General features: G+C 39.1%; 2 protein-coding genes across 3 annotated transcripts in view; one reads left to right on the top strand and one right to left on the bottom strand.

Annotated features, from left to right (window-relative positions):
* abca2 (ATP-binding cassette, sub-family A (ABC1), member 2) overlaps window positions 1-990 on the bottom strand; it is a 73759-nt gene extending 72769 nt beyond the window's left edge. For both annotated transcript variants that reach the window (XM_020641138.3, XM_065963377.1), the window contains exon 1: window positions 613-990. In XM_020641138.3, coding sequence (XP_020496794.2) covers window positions 613-678 — 66 coding nt within the window. In that variant the 5' untranslated portion in view covers window positions 679-990. The remainder of the gene's footprint in view (window positions 1-612) is intronic.
* Window positions 991-6339: 5349 nt separating this feature from the next.
* On the top strand, window positions 6340-10700 carry LOC109989427 (fucosyltransferase 7). The gene is made up of 2 exons (XM_020641162.3): window positions 6340-6621; window positions 7735-10700. The coding sequence occupies exons 1-2, from the start codon at window positions 6611-6613 to the stop codon at window positions 8780-8782; spliced, it is 1059 nt and encodes a 352-aa protein (XP_020496818.1). The 5' UTR covers window positions 6340-6610; the 3' UTR covers window positions 8783-10700.
* Window positions 10701-19701: the final 9001 nt, after the last annotated feature.

Below are 19701 nucleotides of genomic sequence, written 5' to 3' on the forward strand. Positions count from 1 at the left end.
TAGCAAAACAAAGAGGCTGTTTGTCCATAAATATTCCAGTCATACATCAACATATTTATAAGAACTCTAAAGAGTGTTTCCTTACTGATCAATATGTAGTCTATGTGTTGTGGGCTCATACCATCACGATTTATCTATCTTGTAAAGTCACGGTTACATCAGGCCTATCATATTAATTGATGCTTATGATAAAAATAAAAATAAAAACTTCATTACCTTCAAACATCCTGGTCTTATACTGTATGGGCCTTTTTTAGCATATAAACCCTTATTACACAACAGTTGTTTATCTCCGCACAACAACCTGTTTGACAACATGCACACACACACACATAGATCAGGATCAGTCAACCTGCTACATCCCCTTCATCATCATCATCATCCTCATCATCATCCTGCTCCTGTGTAAGCTCACTGCGGTGTTATTCTAACGTTTGACGGGAACATTAGTAAACACAGAGCCGGTGCTGGGAATAGAGATGCGGATATGCACGGAGCGACAGGATCAGGCTGAACCGACGCCCGTCTGCATTCAAACACACAAACACGATACTCAGAGCGCGTTTTTACGTAATTCCACACGCTGTCATGTGTGTGAATGTGAAGTCTTACCGGTCCCCTCCTCTTCAGGGAGATGTTCTTCCACAGCAGGAGATGGAGCTGGTGCATGAAGCCCATGTCTGCCTCCCGCTTCTGCTTCACTGTGTCCTAAATGTACCGAACGAGCAGACCGGCGGCGGTGGCCTGTGACTGCATCCAAATAACCTGGGAATATCTCTCCCGGTTCCGAGCATCCCGTCCGAGCCTGTCACGCTGCTCAAATGTCTCGCTCCCGGCTCAGAGTAAATATTTGGTGAATTAATCACAGACTCAGTGTGATGTAGAGGGAAATGATAATCTCCCAGAGAGCGTCGGTAAAAGTCGTAACGGGACTGTCATCCTCCGTGTGTCGGTGAAGCACCGGCCGATCAGCTCCACAGTGCTCAGAGTTTGAGCAGGAAGTCAGTGAAACAGCTTCAAGTCAAGTGATCCAGAATTACGACAGAAGCCACCTCCGGCCTGTCCTTTAAAAACAAAAGCCCTCCTTATTTATTGGCAATTTGTTAAACCCTTCTACAGCTAAAATTGAACTGTTTATGTCCTAAATTTAATCAAAATGTATTAACCTAATACAGTCGAGGAGGGGTTAAGTAACACAAGAGGTATAAACTAAGTCTTGAGAGATAATGAAAGATAAATTATTATAAGGGCTGAGCACAAACAGTGCTTCGAGAACTCTTGGAATTTGAGGCTTTATTATTCTGACACCAAATGAATTGCTTATTTGAGGCCCTAACATGCCCAGAAAGTCAATGAAATGTGTGAATGTAATGGAAGTTTCAGAAATATAGCCTACTTGTTATAGCTTTGTGCTTTTGCTAAACGGTGTAGTTAAATGCAGTGCTCCTTTAAAATATATTTAAAAATTCAGTCCCTGGAAATGTTGTCAACTAGGCTACATGCATGAAAATTGGTAGGCTTATGAATCAGACGTACAAAAAGAACTTGTGTTGTCATGGTGAAAAATGTAGAGGAAGTCAGGTGTTTTCTTTTGATTTTCAAATTAATTCCCATTTACAGCAATTTACAGGGTCTATATTTGAACAAACTCCTATAAGGGGTTTCCTCAGATCCTACCCAAGTTTGGTTTGTGTGTTGTAGACACCTCAAATATTAAATGTAGCCTAAATAAAAGCTTGAGTTTTCGTCAAAGGGGTTGTCCATGGCCAGGGGGCCAGGGGTCAAAGTTTTCCCAAAAAAGCTGTTCATTGCCGCTTCAAGAATATTTCCTTTTTACGCAATTTTACAGTTCCAAAAGAATTATAATCAAACCTTTAAATGACCAAAGGGAGAAAGCAAATAGTACTCAAAAAGCAGCAGTATTCAGCGTGATAAAAGAAAATAAAGAAATAAATATAAAGTGGGGGGCAGAGATAGAACAGCTATGTGTAATAGTAGATTCATTTAAATTGGTACTGGCGATAGACCGTATATCAAGATGGACAGAGAAACAGCCGTCTGGAAGTGAAGCAAAAATATTTAGAGCTCCCTCTACTGACTTGCTGCAGTATAGGTCATAAGCCCCGCCTTCTCCATGAAACAAATTGGATTTTGGTCAAAGTATAAAGTTAAAGTATATATTAAATACATTTTAGCCAAATCTGGAGTCTGTTTTGATAATTTGTTATTATCATGATGATTTATGTCCAAGTGTTCACTTTTCTAAGAAGATTTATTTGATGTAAAAGAGTAAATGTAACGCCATGATTCATAGCTCATAGCTGTTGACAAATGTGGCTCCTTACAGCGTTCTTCCACTGATTATCAGAGTAGTGGAGGAAAGGTGAGTTGACACCCAAATCAAGACAGTTAATGAACATTTTATCACTGTTAGATTCTGCTTCATAGCAACACAAGAACCTGTTCTGCTTGGGACTGGACTGTTCTGAGTGATCTCTGAAGGTTTATCAGAAGTTAAATGTGTGCTTCAGTTAGCAGAAAGGGTGTGGTGTCAATACTGTAATTCATACAAAAAAACATACTAACTTGGGCGCACAAGATTTCTTTTTTTTTTTTTACATTTTTGGACTTCAGTGGCTCCATAGGTACATTTATAGAAAATCAGTTAACGAGAGAGTGGGGAATGACATGGTAAATGGTAAATTGACTTGAGATTGTACATTTATTTTGTAGTCTCTTACTGCTCAAAGTGCATTTCCCACTGCAGGTCACACCTATACACAGTCACACCACATTCAAACACTGAAGTGTCCACCGGTATTAACTAACCCAAATCCTACACATTCACACGCAACTGACACAGGGAGGGGAATTTAGGGTTCAGTGTTTTGCCTAAGCTGGATATCAAACCCCCTTAAGGGTCAATTCCAGCATTTGGTAAATTCCCTTTCCGGCAAGATTCTGTGGTTTGTAAATGTGTTTGGGGACTGGTAAAAGTTTTAGTGCGGATTGTAAATTTGTCTCTATGCTCATGAAAGTGTTTCATATCTTGACATTTTTTTTCTAAAATGCTAATTTAATTTGTCCTTGGTAAAAGTGTTCTGCTTTTGTAATTTTGTTTTATAAAATGTGAAAAATTTTACCAAAATGTAAACTTGTCTCAAGCTTTGCAAAAGTGTTTCACACTTTTTCATTTTTGGTTCGCACTTCCCAGCCACCGTAGTTAACTTTATGTTTATCAGTTTGTCTTCAAGACTTTCTGCATTTGTTCTCCCTTTTTTTCTCCATGACTATTCTCACCCCTTAAACGGGGAGTTTCAGTTTGTTGCGCCTAAGAGAGAACAAAATGCTACTGAAACACTTTTGCACCTCCAGCTTTCGCACTTCTTCACAAAGCTAGCACAAGATGATGCACTTTAACAAAGTCAGGATATTTTAAACGTTTCAGTGGGTGTCTGAGTAAGGACTTTGCCATGACCTAATGTTATCGACAGTGTTTGTGCTAATGTATTCTCTCTGGTCTTTTTAACCTTGATTTAGTATTGATATGTGTTTTATGTATATTGGAATGTTGAATCTCCTGTCAGTGTCTGCACAACAAATTTACATTTCTAGGAACCAAGAAGAAACCTTGAACCTTGAACCCTGTCCATGTCCACATCACAGTCGCTATATGAATCAATAAACTTGAATCGTTTTATCTAGTTAGTTTTATTTATATACAGCAGTGTGACTGGTCTTGTCACTCCGCTGTTCATCTCCCTCCACTGGCTCCCAGTTACTGCTCGCATCAGATTTAAAAACCCTGATGCTCATTGCTCGTTTACAAAACAGCGACAAAAACAGCTCCTCCTTACCTTAACTCTCTCATCCAGGTCTACACTCCCTCCCGCCCACTACGCTCTGCCAATGAAAGGCGTCTTATTGTCAACAAGGCCCAAAGTCTCGAACTAGACTCATGTCCTCTGTCGCCCCCCGGTGGTGGAATGAACTACCAAACTCAATTTCACCTCAGAGTCCCTTTGCACCTTTAAGACAAAGCTAAAGAGCCAGCTCTTTTATGAACACATTCGCTCTTAATGATTATTAATGATGATAGTGATAAGATGATGATGACGATGGTTTTGTTTGATAATGGTGATTTTGGGATAGTTTTGATGCTGATTAAAACTCTCAAGAACAGCTGTCGATGTTGTGCTTTGCCTCTGTGCACTTCCTGTCAGCACCTGTGTGTCCGATCAGACTTAAAGCTGATCGTTTGCTCTTACTGACTCCTTACTAGATCCTTGCTTGTGTTGGTCAAACTCTCTGATGTACGTTGCTTTGGATATAAGCATCTGCTAAATGAATTTGCACTGTCCTGAGCAGGTAATCTTTAGAAAATGGATTGTAATCTTAATGGTCTTCAAATTAAAATAAAGGTTAAGTTAAAAAGAGGTACAATATATGACATAATGTTTTAACAGGTTTGTTTTTATATTAAAGTCTGAATATTTGTACCAATTTGACAGTGTGTGCTGTTTTTGTTGATGTTCAGTCTCAGAGATCAGAATGGTTATCAGGTTAATCTAGTCTTATATGAGTTCAGATCATCAGCTGTTTTTTTTTTTCTCATTTCACCGCTATGATTTATTTGTGTTTTTCTAAAAAGATTAAATGCTTTTCTGAGTGATTAGATTCTGTGAATTTGTGCTTTTTTCTCTCTTTTTTAAGCATTATCCCCAAAAAGCTTTACAAACGAGGCTCTCCTCTCATCTTTCGTGATCCTAAGGCAACACTTCCACCCAGTGGCTGAGAAGAATCATTGACCTGTGACCTGTGAACATCATATTAACATTGTATCTATTACACCCACTCAAAGTAATGCAGTGATTCATGCAAAAGGTTCTTGGAGGCTCAGTTTTTTTTACTCTGCATGTTGGTAGAGCAATTAAAAACAAAATGTTTTACATGTGATGGAGCTGCAGAATGTAAACTTTTTTTAACATATTCATCTGCAGAATTACTCATGATCTCTTCAGTAAAAGTTTAAAAGTGTTGTGTCTCCTTTAAAAATGATAACAAAGGTGATTATTTATATTAGGATTATCATTTACAACCTCCATAATATTTTATAATTTCAGGACAAACAAAAATACATTAAACAGTTTTTTATTCCTTGAGACAAATGTAAAAGTTCAATCACTCTATTTCAGATCATTTTCCTCATCACAGCCACACTTGTATCTGTATTTTTAGACCACACTTTTACCAGAATTGATTAAAAGGAGAAAAAAACACATCTATTTTTTTTCCATGTGTCTATGGAGAGCCGACTGGTCCAAAGGATGAGGCTCCAAATAAGACTGCAAAGTATGAATGTAACCCACTTGGGACCCCTGCAGAACCAAAATCTGCCCATTGATATCATTCAGATTAGCCACTTTAAAGGCCACATTGAGCCCACATGCAAAAGTTAATACCTTGACTCTTTGATAGTCGACGCCCATCAATACTAAAGCAGCTGCTACCACAGAGCAGAGTCTCATATCAATGACTGTGTCTGTGTCGGCTTCATGAGCCATATTTCTCATATCAGAAATCTTCATGAAATCCAAAGCCTACACAAAATGTACATCATTTGTTTTGTATTCTGCTGGAATGTAAATGCCATGTCCTCCCGTGTACACATGGTGAGAAATCAAGTAAAAAAATCGGCACGAGAGGAAATGATCTCACAGTGACCCAGAAAAATAACTCTTTTTTTACACTTGTTTGGTGCACACGAGTAAATCACAGAATTAAGAGTCAGAGCTTTTTGTGATTTTCTGATATTTAAGTGATCACATTCAGATGAAACTGTGCACCAGCAGAAGAAAACAGGCTGTTTAGGAGATTAGATGTAAGATAAAAGGCGATGGTGAAGCTGTGTGTCTGCTGTTTGATTAAAGTGATTTAAAGAAAGTTAAAGTTACATCAGATCAGAGCTGTGAATGGTGTCCACTCGGCACATTTTGATTAATCGCAGGAACAAAAAATAATTAAACATGAATCAATTTGGCACATTGTACATTTCATTATTGACTGAAACTTGAGTTAAACTGGTGCAGTAATTAAAGATGAGGACTTTACAAAGAGAGATCAGGTTTTTGCATCTGACTGTCCTTCAAAATAAAAGTGTGACGACGACGCAGCTTGAGCAGACGTTATGATGTGGTCTGTGCCAACAGGAGTGTGTAACTCTGTGCCTCTTTCCTCTGCAACCACACACACACACACACACACACACACACACACACACACACATGAACAGGAAGAGGAAGACCAGCTTGTGGTTTAGTGAATATGTCAGCAGTGTTTCTGGCTATGCCACTCACTGCTGACTGAGTGAGTTGTCGCACAGAGCAGATGTTTGAGTAGTTTAAGAGGGAAATTAAAGCGTGTGACACACTCTTAATTCTTAATTCTTTCTGCTGACTTATGATCACTGTCAGCAGTCACCTCTGGCCAACAACGAGCTGGGTGTATGAAGCAAAAGATAAGTGAAAAACATGAAGGCGGCAGGATTTTTTAATATTCTAGGATGTATTGACTAGGATGAAGATTTACGGGCAGCAGACAGACGGCTATTATGTCACACAGGTAAGTGCCAAAGTCTCTGCAAACCTCTTCTTTTTATTCAAATTCAAATGTATTGATTTTTGATATCTTTCTATAAAGTTAGGGTTACAAACTCAGCAGGGTTTATCACCATGTTGACACTGCGAGCTACCAGGGTGTGCCATCTTCTTTCTGCCAGTTTCATTTCCCAAGATGCCTCATTATCGACCCACACTGAACAGTTTCACAATGAGCTTCTCACAAAGTGACTTATTTTAAATTATTCGCCTCAATATTTGTGCTTTAATAATTCTGACATTTACCTGCTTTAATTATTACATTCAATCTGTAACCAATAGCTTATGTAGAAAACTTTGATTACTCTGACAATACCATCTGTCAAAGAAAAGATCCTCATTTACAAAAGCTTGTCAAAGAGGAATTTTATAGCCAACATGCTCGTAAGAGAACAAATTTGAAAGACAAATTCTTCTGATGTTTTTTAAAGATATGCTTGTTTAGTTTGGAGCTGAAACACATCTTCAAATGCATCAACTCAAACCTGGAGGAAACAAACAAACTATAAAAATCACCACAAATCTTTTACATCATATCCACTTCATGTGTGTGAAACTTCAGAAATGGAGATTCAACTTTTGGGAGTTTGTGGGGTTTTTAGTTTCTGCTCCACCCTGATCTGGTGGATTTTCAAATTTTTTTAAATATCGGTTAATTCAAGAGCAGTTAGAATTGTGCAACACTGATGATGAAATACAGAGAAAAGGAAAAACTGAGCAGAATCAAAACTGACACTAAGAGGAAGAAACAGACCACACGCTTTTTTTTCACAAAGTTACAAAATAACTATCCAAACGTTTCATTATTAAACTCCTGATAATAACTACAGCTTTCTTAAAATATTTCACATTTGTTTGTTAGACGCACATTATTTATTTACCTTCACCTAAATCAGTGAGCAGACACACATGGAGTCAGAGGAAATAAGTGATCAATTTGTGCATTAAAAGAGAATGTGATGTGTGACGCAGCAGCGGATGTTTTCGTGTTTTGCATCGTGCCCTCTGCAGCTCCTGCCCTCATGGGAACAAATGAAAGCAGAATTAAATCTCTGATCTACCCTTCCTTCCTCTTTAGGAGTTTCACACCACTTATCTGTGGATCTCGAGTCTTCCTGCTCCTCCTCCTCCTCGTCCTCAGCTCGTCTCTCCTTTATTTCAGCCTCTTAGAGCAGACGCTCTTTCAGCCCAAATATCACCAAGATGTTCCTCAGAGGAACATCAGCATCCTGCTGTGGCACTGGCCGTTTGGACGCTCCTTCAGGCTCCGTGGAGACAAATGTCTAGAAAAGTACAACATCAGCCGTTGTTTCCTCACTGCTAACACCTCCACCTTCTCGTCTGCAGACGTGGTCATCTTCCATCACCAGGAGCTGAGCAGAGGCCGCTCCCTGCTGCCTCTGCACCGGGATCGCCACGCCTCCCAGTATTGGGTTTGGCTGTCCATGGAGCCTCCGGTCAACAACTTGAATGTCTCACAGCTCAACGGCCTCTTCAACTGGACTATGAGTTACAGACGAGACGCAGACATATCTGTCCCTTATGGAAAGACTGTGTTAGGAGGTGATGGACGCGCCTTTACAGCGGCTCCAAACCGCTCCTGCCTGGTGGGCTGGGTGGTGAGCAGGTACCAGCCTCAGCAGGCTCGAGCTGCTGTTTACCAGAGTCTAAAGAAGTCCATCCCCATACAGGTGTACGGCAGGTGGAACAAGAAACCCCTGTCAAACAAGAAGCTGCTGCCCACCATCTCAAAGTGCTTTTTTTACCTTTCTTTTGAGAACTCTGAAGCCACTGATTACATCAGCGAGAAGCTCTGGAGGAATGCTTTCCAAGCAGGTGTTGTACCGGTGGTCCTTGGCCCCAGCAGGGCCACCTATGAGGCCCTGGCGCCCCCTGGTTCTTTCATCCACATTTCTGATTTCAGGAGCACAGAAGATCTGGCCGTATATCTGAAGCTTGTGGCTGCAGACAGGAAGGCGTATGAGCAGTACTTTCAGTGGCATCACACTCACAGAGTAAAGACATACACTGACTGGATAGAAAGGCTGTGCCAAATCTGTGTTCAATACCCCCATTTACCAGCAAACAGAGTCTATGATGACCTGGAGGGCTGGGTTCAAAGCTGAAGCCTGCTTCAGACCAAAGACACACAACAAGATGAGTTTAGTTTAACCTGCAGTTCAACAAAATCCCACTTTTTCCATTTCCATCTGATGTCTTAGGGAGGCTCAAATTCTGTATATTAAAGTTTATGAAGATGTACTAACTAAGATAAATCCTTCCTTTCATCCTCTTCAAAATTGAGCAGCCACTGAGAACACAATAGATTTAAAAAAATGAAACATATTAGTTACCATCAAACAACAGCTAATGTTAGTATTTATCAATCTTCTAGCTAATATTATCTTTTGCAAGAGATGGCGGATGACATTACATACTGACATTGACATTGAAGTAATGTTAACTGTGGTTAAACACTGGCTGTTGTCTAACTGTAGCTAATCAGTGATCAAATATCACTCACACTATCATCCGGAAATCAGAGAGAGAGAGAGTGGAATGACATGTGGGAAGGGCCCACTTGGAGGACCACAGTTAACACGCACACTAACCACTGCGCCACCAGTGCCCCAGTGATCACATATGTTTGTATTACAAAATAAGTCTGTCATGGCTCTCTCACTCTGGCATTCAGCCACTTTTTCGTTAACGGTTTTATCCGCTCGCTAGAGGCTGAGGGCGAATGTTAACTACTTTCTGACTGACGTTAAAACATGCAAAGCTTGTTGAACCTTTTCCTCTTGCATCATCCAACACCTTAATTTACAGTACAGTACTGTAGACCTAATGTTAACTGTGACAGCTGGTATAAATGAGCTAGAAGGGCTCAGCTCTCTCTTTCTTTTATATATTTATTCTTACATGAGAAAGGGAACTATCTGTTGAATCAGTCAAGAAGCCTTCTGAGGTGAGTGGCAATAAATCCTATCATCGTTTGGATGCTTATTGCTAAATTTTCCATAAAGTCCTTGAGTTCAGGGAACATTGCAACCCTGCAAGCCCACCGCACAGCTCCTCATACCTTGAACATATTAAATGGTTCAGTTTGTCAGGGTAGTAGTTTGTATTATATATAATATAATATATAACATATATTTGGGTAACCTGAGTGTCTACTGACCCACAAAATGTAAAATAAATCCATCCAATCCTTTGTTTGTGGACTGCATAAGTCTTACAACACAGAGAAACGTGCTCAGTTTCAAATTAGCTCTCCTTGTGACATCACAGTGGGATTCTGGTAAAAAAAATCCCCTCCCCTCCTCTGGTATCTCCACCCATGGATTCCACCCCCAACCTAGAGCAAAACTTTTGCGCATGTCTGACATTTTTATTCTCACTACAGAGGAGTGATGTCTACTGAGAAAACTCAGGGGGGCTCATTGCATTTTAAGAGACACACACACCAAAACAGAGCTTTCTGAGAGAGCTGGTTTATACAGGGTCACATCCAGGCTGCAGCAACAACCCAGTCTCACAGCATTTTGTGTCACAAAACTTAATCTATTGAACCATGTCATAGGAACCACATTCTAATTTTCTTTTTTCAAACTCATGTATTTAAATGGTTATAGACTACTTGTGCTGAACATCATGATTTTTTTCTCTGCATGTAGTGATTTGACATTTTATCACGAGAATAAATCTTGGCTTTTCATTTTTAATATTGATTTTATTACTCCGTCATATGAGTTACTGTAGCCTATGTAGGCCTATATGTTTTTAATGTGTTTATATGTGTTTACTAATTTCTTCTATAGGCCTATTTGTTTGTTCTGTAATAAAGTAATGAAAAGCAAGTAATGAAAGCTTTGTGTTTTTAAAGGTCCTCGAAGTAGGCTATGTAAACACAATTAAACATACTGACATTATTCTTTAGTTATATTTTGTTTGTCTATGAGCTCTTTATTTAGAGATTTATATGAAAGTGATAAAAGCTTCTGTAACCTCCTGAAGACAATAAAATGTGTTTTTTTTTCTGTTTTCCTTGCAGATTTTCTCAACCCCTTTCTACTAGTAACACTGTAGTTTAAGATATTACAAATGATAATGATCAACTTCCCAGCAGCTAGATCCTCAAGCGCAATTTGGTAAATCACAGTCATGAATTTGATATAAATGAAAATTAAATGTATAATTGAAGGAACCAATGAGGGTGAACACCTTTAGACACAATTGTCAGTACAGTACGTGGAGGAAGAATATCATTCAGTAAGGCTATAGTTCCTTACTATGAACTGTGAAATAATATGTTTAATTTTCATTTCAGATTGATTTTTATTGGTTCTTTATAGCTCAAGTTCATATTTTCTTTGCAGAAAGAAATATGGAGAGGCTTTCCACTCTTCTGTCATCGTGTGTATCTGCTGGTCCTGTGTTTTTTACTTGTTTCTGTACTCACAGCTTGTTTTAATGTTAATGTTGTTGTTTTGCATTTTTGCAGCGTGTTTGTTTTCTTTGCAGCGCTTCTCAGCCGGTGCATTTGTTCCGAGAGTTTACTTTTGAATGTGCAGCGTTTTTTAATATGCTGCACGTTTTTCTAAATGTTTGATGTTTCAACAGTTGCCGAGCGTGTGACCTCTCCTGCCACCGTATAATTGAGCCCGGGATTTGATCATGTTGAAAGAAGGACAAAAACAGAACAGGCTCTTGAGATGAGCCTTCCTCCTGAGGACACAACATAATAACAGTGACATCTAGTGGTGAAGTCGTTAACTACAACATGAGATAATTTAACCATACTCTGTTGGACAGATGTTATGATATTCGCTCCTGGAAAACTACATCAAGAGGAGATGGACTTTTTTCTGACTTGAGGATAGAGAGATGTGCTTTAAATTGATATTTAACTACATTTGTTGTGTAGGTTGTCTGTTTTAGATACAGAAGAGGATCCAGTACTGTGTGGATAGATTAACAATGTGTAAAGAGTTCCCTCTTTGTTCTGAGTCTTCACAGTAAGCCATGAATGGTTCTAGGCAGGGGCCAACAGGGGCCAGTGCCCCTGTAACACTGAGCTTGGTCCCCCCTGTGGCCGCCCCTCCAAAAGGAAGAACCCCCTGTAGTGGCAATTTCTTCTTGTGTGTCATATAAAAATTGTGACTTGTGTCATAGGAGCCAACCTGTTCGTTCCTGATGCGTGTCCACTTAAATATACTCACAGATCCGTTGTTTCACTTGATTTCTTATTTTATTTGTAATTCCACTTTCCAGAACAGATCCAAAATGAATATATCAAACTCATAACAAAAGGTCACGATCAAAAAACATTTGCTGCGTGGCTCCTATACCTCCACCACCGTCCACAAACAAAAACGATCTACCTTTTTTCTCACCACCTGTGCATCGCACCCAAATTAATTAACTCGGCTCCACCCATAACACAAAATACCTGCCAAAATATGCCCAAATAAATCCATTATTCACCATAAAGGTTTCCATGTCAAATCAAGTACTTCTCATAAATACTTATTTCTTACAACACAAAAAATATACTCTATTAACACAAACTTAAACCATACTTCTGAAACTAAAGTTACCATGATTAAAATGGCCTCTACAGCCTCCCCCCCCCCCATAATACATACACAGTATTTGACTCAACAACCGGACTCACAATTTAGTATTAAATTCTGTTACTGAAACAAATATAAATCATGGTATTTAATGTTGTGGTATTTAATGATGTGTGCTATTAGTTGGCATAATATATATATTTTTTTTTAAAGCGATCATCTTTGTCTATTTTTCACCTGGGTTTAATGTTCCCCTCTGACAAAACAACTGGCCCCAGTTTGGCCCCCTCAGTAAAAGTGGTCTAGAACCACCACTGCAGTAAGCAGTCAGTACTGAGGGGTCAGGGTCCACATCAGGACCCGGACTTTCCCATCGCCTGTTAGCTTCACTTTCACTTCCTGTTTCTGTGGAAGGATTCAGGATTACACTGAAATATAAAAAGGGAACACATGCTGACTCTGCAGAACAGACTTAAGTTAAATCAGAACAGAAGTACAAAAATGTAAAACAATATCCTGCAACTCCAGTAAGACGTCTTTACTCAGAATTATTTCACAACAAAGAATGAATAATCTTATGACGCTCATAAGCGTGTCATACTTCTGGATTTTGAGTTATCCGATGCTGATTTCCTTGAAATGTCTGTGTTTCCCCTGAAAGGACAGCATCACGTTTAAAGTTATTTTGCATGCTGTGCTGCAGAAGGGAAGAGAGGGAGATTAATTGTGATTAAATGTTTCTCTAACGTGTAAAAATGAACAAGCAAACAAAAGCACAACATCTCCTTCATTAGACTCTGCTGTTAGAGAAAAATAAGTTTTATGAGCTGTTACTGCTGTAAAATGCTCAGATCAATAAAAAGAAAATCAGAAGCACATGAGTTCATTTCATTCTTTAAAGATGAGAGGACTTACAGGAGTTGTTGTGTTTTGGAGATCGGGTCCAGTTTTGTTCAGTAATCTGAGAAGATCAGATCAAATCTTGCAGATCATATCTTGATCTAGATCAGATCAAATCTTGAAAACAGGATGTTGGATTTCAGAATTGGATTCGATCGGTTATTCAGTCTGTACTGAATAAACCTTCAGTTTGTGTCGTTGAAAACTTGGACCGTGATTACTTTGATCCCAAATAAATCTGAATGACTGTGATCCCAGCAGGGGGCTGGATTCAGACGGGTCAAAATGTAAGACAACTTTTTAGTTGGAGAAACAAAACAACATTTAAACAAGGTAGTCGACGTTATAAGACATTGTTTTTTTTTAAATCTGATCTAGTGATGGGACTTCCTGCTTTTTTTAGTGATCCGGATCATTTGGCTCAGCTCAGAAATAAGAATCAGCTCTTTCGGCCCCCACACAGTTCTTCATCTGCTGCTATTTCTGCTTTAACAAATCCAACAGTTTTAGCAATGTTTACCCTATTGTTGATATGTGCATGTATTTGACTGAAATAAGTCATAGTAATAATACTGAACCCTACTTCAATCAGACAACTCACGTTTGCATTGTTTGACATATTCATCTTAGCAGCAGAACATGTCGCCTCGCTGAGTTTGGGGTCTATGTTTTTCGATCGTGTCACTCCTCATGCATTTTAAAAACAGAAATTTGGGAGTGATATATCTTTAACTCTGCAGGTGGATGCTGGGGTGATTCAAGTGCAGCACTGGTACAAGACGGCAAGGCAATGACAAATAGTTTGCTTCTGTTAGTTCAGTTTTACAAGACACCACATACACACACTCACCCAACAGCCGACACACTGATTCACTGACAAACACAGCTCACTTTCTTTGTAAAATGTTATTTTTAGTATCTTGTTAAATAATCTTTGACACTGTTTAGTTAAACAGTACGTTTCCCTGGTTTTTGTCAGACCCAGAGACGGGTCATGACAGAGTTGTCTGCTGTAACTCGCTCACAGGCGTCTCCTTATAAACACTATTTTACACAATGAATGTTTTAAAACATTTGTGTTATAACATCGAGCACTAGGTGTGACTGTGACAGAGTGGTGTGAAGAAAAGATCATCCCTTTATTCTATCATGTAGCAAATAAAAAAGGGGCTCTCAAACGGGTGTCAAACGGGTGTCAGCAACCATCAATCCTAGTCTGTTGTTACGACCAGCCGTAACACAAAAGTGACCCTCTCCTTCCTCACTCCCAATGATTAATCACAATTTAAACGAAATCTTCAGTCCACAAGACGATTTATTTACAATGAACACAAAACTAAGTAATCTTCAGGGAGAGCGTTGGCAAAACAATAAACAGAACATTGAATTGAAATCCCAAAATACCTTAGGCTACCTCAACTAAAGAAAAGAAAAGAAGATACAGGCATCCTGCCTAACTCCCTAACAGGAAAAACCGGAGCCGACCCCCTAATACAATGGTAGGGGAAACACTGCATTTAAAAACCCTTATGACTCACAGTCATGACACTTCCATTAGACAATTGTCTCTGGGAACGGACGGTAGTCTCTGTAATTCTGGTGAATTCATTAATTATTTCCATGCAAAACTTCCTTTTCCACTCAGCGTTTACAACTTCAACACAAACATCATTTCTTGGTCCATTATCTCCACTGGAGTAGTGTCCTCTCATCTGTTTCCTGTGAGTCTCACTTCAACAGCAGATAATAAGTTACACATGGGCTTCGCTTTGGATTACTTCAGCGGTACGAGTCTGAAAATGAAAATGATTTTCATGTGGATTACTCACATTAACGGTTCTTTAGGTTGCTGAAATAACATCATGATGTCGATTTGCAAATAGTCAAAAATCTGGCTCTGTCAAGCCTGTCCTGAAGAAGAGAAGAAAACAACTGTTAAAAAGTTTGTTGAATGGAGGTTGGATCGATCATTTCTGATGCCTTTCAGGTTGTTGGGGAATCTAATCACTGATTGGCTTTCACGACACAGCATCCAACAGATCTGTGGCTGAAGATTTCATGTTTTATTATGAACAGATTGTTAGTTCAACCTTAATACATCCTGCTGTTTATAAAGATGAAAAAATTATTTTTAGAATACAGCCAATAGGAGCTGGTCTGTCATTAGCAAGGGATTACAAATATTTTATTTGAAACCATAACACTTCCCATGCTGAAAATTAAATTCAAAATTGAATGCACAGATTCAACATGTGTATGTAGATCTGTAAATGGACATTACTAAATTGCTCATTGGGGTGGTAGTAGCTGAGTCTGTAGGGACTTGGGTTGGGAACCAGAGGGTCGCCTGGGGTAAGTCTTGAAATTGGTCTGGTAGCCGGAGAGGTGCCAGTTCACTTCCTGAGCACTGCTGAGGTGTCAAATTGAATTTCTCCTCGAGGGGTCAATGAAGGATATCTTCAAATCTTCTTCTTTATGTGACATCGGGGGCATCAGTAGCTCATTCTGTAGGGAGGGTTATCTTGACAGAGTCTGGAAATTGGGACTGGTAGCTCGTGCCAGTTTTCTTCCTCAGACTTGCCGAGCTGCCATTGAGCAAAGCACCTGACTTCCATCTGACGTCTCTCCATTGCTGAATGTCCATAAGGTCATGTGTGCATATTTCAGCATGTTTGTGTGTAGCATGTCTCAACAAAAGAGTGAAAAAACTTTGGGACTGATAAAGTATATCTTCTTCTTCTGTTAGAAATATAACATTTAATCACCAGAGAATATTTCAGCAAACAGCATCAATATCAAATATACAATATTTAATCAAATGCAGCTGTGAGGACCTTTCTGTTTCAATGGATTTTGCGCCCCTATTTAGTATGACATTCATAGATTGGGTCATATCCTCCAGCATGTGTCTGACTCATGTTGTGTCTGTATGGACTCGTTCAGTCACTCGTGTCCTCTATTTCCATGTCCTGTTGCATCAGTCTGCCTGCGGGACTTTCCTTCAATCCCAGAGAGGAAGAGAACCGGAGGAGAGACCTTCAACTTGTAAAACTGGAACAGCTTCAGTTATTCAGCCGACTTGGCACAAATCTACTTCACTCACCTCCTTAATTAGAGCAGGAATTTCATTAAAACGATTCAAATGTATTTCTTCTCTCTGCAGGCTTCTGTGTGTCTGCTGAGTTTGAACATGTGATGTGATTTAACATGAAGTTATTTAGTTATTTTATAATGCACCGTACTCTGAGTCCCTGTATCCTGAAAGCTTGTTTTCTGATAAGTTATTGTTTAAGACGATGAGAAGCCATGAATACTTTAGATCGAGAGCTTAGTGTTGTTCTAAAAGTTTAATATATAGGTCAAATCAGGAAGGATTAAAGTGCTGAAGATGATGATGATGTGGAGTGCCAGTTTCAGTTTCTGTATGCACACGGTGTTACTGGAAAAATCCAAGAAATGTCTTCCCAGCAATCCTAGCACCCGTGAACTACAATTTTTTTATTACTTGCAGTGATTTCACCCGTGTTAATGTGTTGTTTCTTTGTCTTTTTTTTTGTTATATTCTGTGTTTTATGATGATATGTACCTACAGTATGTGTCTGAATTGGAAACAAGGAAAAAGTAATTTTGCTTCCTTAATGAAAAGTTTGAACTGGTCCCAGTCACTAAACAAAGTCTGAGCAAAGATCTGCATATGTTTAATTTGTCTACAACATTTTTGGGACCTTTACTTTGAATACGCCATTAATTTAACTAAAACATCAAAATGTGATGAATACAGAAAGTTGCAACAAAAACACATGAAGGGAATCCTTTCTAAATGTTGGAGTGAAAATACTTAAATAATGTGTGTAAGATTAAACAAGATGAAACTTTAGATAAAAAACACCCCTTTATGTAGACATTATCGCAAAGAGTGCTTCTGAACTGAACCTGGAGCTGAGAGACGAGGAGTGATTCTGAGAAACAGGATGTTTGAGAGAAAAGGAAAGGAGAAGAAAGTTAGGCTGAACTGGAAAGTGAAAGTGTGTGTGTGTGGTGTTGCTCAACAGAAATCCTGCATGTGTTTGTGTGGGCGTCCTCTGTCTATAAAACCAGAGTCGTTCTTACACTGAACACCATCAGAGTCCAGACTGAACACACACACTCACACACACAGAGGAGTGAGATCCAGAACCTTCTACAGAAACAACCATGAAGCCAGCTGTCGTCACCTTCCTCACCTGCCTGCTCGTCCTCTGTGTACAAGGTGAGAAAACTTCCTCTAATTAGTTTAAAATTTGATATGATCATAATGAGATAATATTACTGTATAATGTGACAGAGCTTATTTATATTCTGCTATCTCATCTTTTTTGGAGCTGGGTGATTTTTTTTTTGGGGGGGGGGGGGGGGGGGGGGGCTCTGTACTTTGGATGCTGCATCTTGCATTTTTTATTTTGCTTAGTTAAACTTTTCGATAAGATTAAACAGAGATACAAAGGTGTATTTCATTTAAATTATGACTCACTTTTGAACAGAAATGTAGTTCACAACAGACATTTATCTAAAGTTCAACCTTAAACAATTCAAAAACATGGGATGTATTATTAATTGACAAATAAAGAAACTAAACCACCAAACAAGGATGTACTAACGACTAACAGAACTGCAACACATAATCCCAGTCTGAGAGTCACAGAGGTCCACAGTGCGCTGTACCTTTAAGAGTGAAAGACAACACATAAGACAGATCTGACTTATTAAATCGCCCTCTTAATTAGAGCTACAGAGAAATGTAATAACATCTTTTTTACTGAGTCAGCAGGTGTTTATCTAAAACGATCTTTGATGACAAACATATCTATTCAAAGGGGAGTCATGTTAACTGAGTATTACTAACATTTCAGAGTTTGTTTGTAGTTCTGATCTGTTTAAATGTTAGAAGAAGGCTTACTTAAGGCTCCTGTTGGATATTATAGACTGTAAAACATAACATAACAGAAAGTGACACACACACACACACACACACACACACACACACACACACACACACACACACACTCATTAAACATAACAAGCATTAATTAGTTTCTGCAACCACAATAAACCTTTCCATCAGTAAGTTATCCATGTTGTAAATTAATGATGCATCACAGTTTCCCTGTTCTGTGCATCATCCATCACTTGTCGCCATGGTAACCAGTTGTCTACGATTTTCTTAGTTTTAAAAGAAATTTCTCCAGTACGTGAATTCCTTTAAAAACTACCGTAATTTAGGCTACATGTCGTCCTGCCTCTGATAAATGTTCATCCTGCAGTTTTATGACTGATTTTTAAAGACGATCAGATGTTGATAATGAGCGTCTTTGTGTTGTTTCTTCACACAGGCCAATCAGACAACGGATCTGAAACATGCAAGTGTTCAAACGGTTTTATTGGCAGGATCAGCTCTAAGCACATCAAGGCCGGGCCTTTCATTTACGAGCCCAGCGTCTTCTGTCGTCACACAGAGATCACGTGAGTAAACTGAATTTAGTGACTTTATTTATTCTGGATCGTTCAGGTTGTTTTTCTAACCAGACTCTGTTTTGTCTCTCAGGATCATCACGACAGCAAACAAGAAGAAATGTGTGAACCCAGAGTCACCGCTAGGAAAACTCATTCTGCGGAACAAGTAAGATGAGCTGAGCACCGTAAACTAAGAAAGTACTGCTGTGACCCGTCTCTGCTTTTTACTAACACTGTCAAATGTTGATTCAGTCAGAAGATGAAGGCAGCTGTGAGCGCGACGCCAGCCTCCCATCAGACCAACACCCTGAGCTCATCGAGTCCCAAGACCACGTCCAAGCTGTGAGAGTCCGAGGACCAATCAGAGGAAGAGAAACACTTTCATTTTTACACGTGTTCACCAGTGCTGCATTTGTACTGTTAATTTAATATATGTAGAAAAGTTCTCAACGTCAAGTTCTCCATGTTCTCTGTGTGTATATGAAGGAAACTATCTGTAAATACTTTTTGATATAAAATAATAAAAACTCTCCTGATTGGAAACTGAGCTCTGTGTTGTATTTCTCATCCTGTATGTAAATATGACTCAAACCAGGATTAACTTTACTTAGTATAATGTGCTTTCAAGAAGATAACAGACATGTAAAAAGAAAAAAAAGATGGCAATCTTTAAAACAGCCCAGCTAAACGTGGCGTTATCATATCTTTAGTTCTATACTCAGTATTTATTGAACCGTTTGTTTCTATCAATTGAGTTGATTGAACAAGAAGCAGTGCTAATATTAATTACATCACTTTGACTGTTTTTTTAAGGTTCTTTTTTGAGCCTTTATTTAGAGACAGGACAGTGGATAGAGTCGGAAATCAGGGAGAGAGAGAGTGGGGAGTGACATGCAGGAAAGGAGCCACAGATTGGGTTCGAATCTGGGCCTTCTGCTTGGAGGACTACAGCCTCTGTACATGGGGCACACACTAACCACTAGGCTACTGGCGCCCCATGACTTTGATTTTTAACCACGTTTGTCTAAATCCAAATATCCATTGACAATCCGTATGAAGATTGTTGTCAAGTGCATTCC

The sequence above is a fragment of the Labrus bergylta genome, chromosome 2, assembly GCF_963930695.1.
Source record: "Labrus bergylta chromosome 2, fLabBer1.1, whole genome shotgun sequence".
Taxonomy (NCBI): Eukaryota; Metazoa; Chordata; class Actinopteri; order Labriformes; family Labridae; genus Labrus; species Labrus bergylta.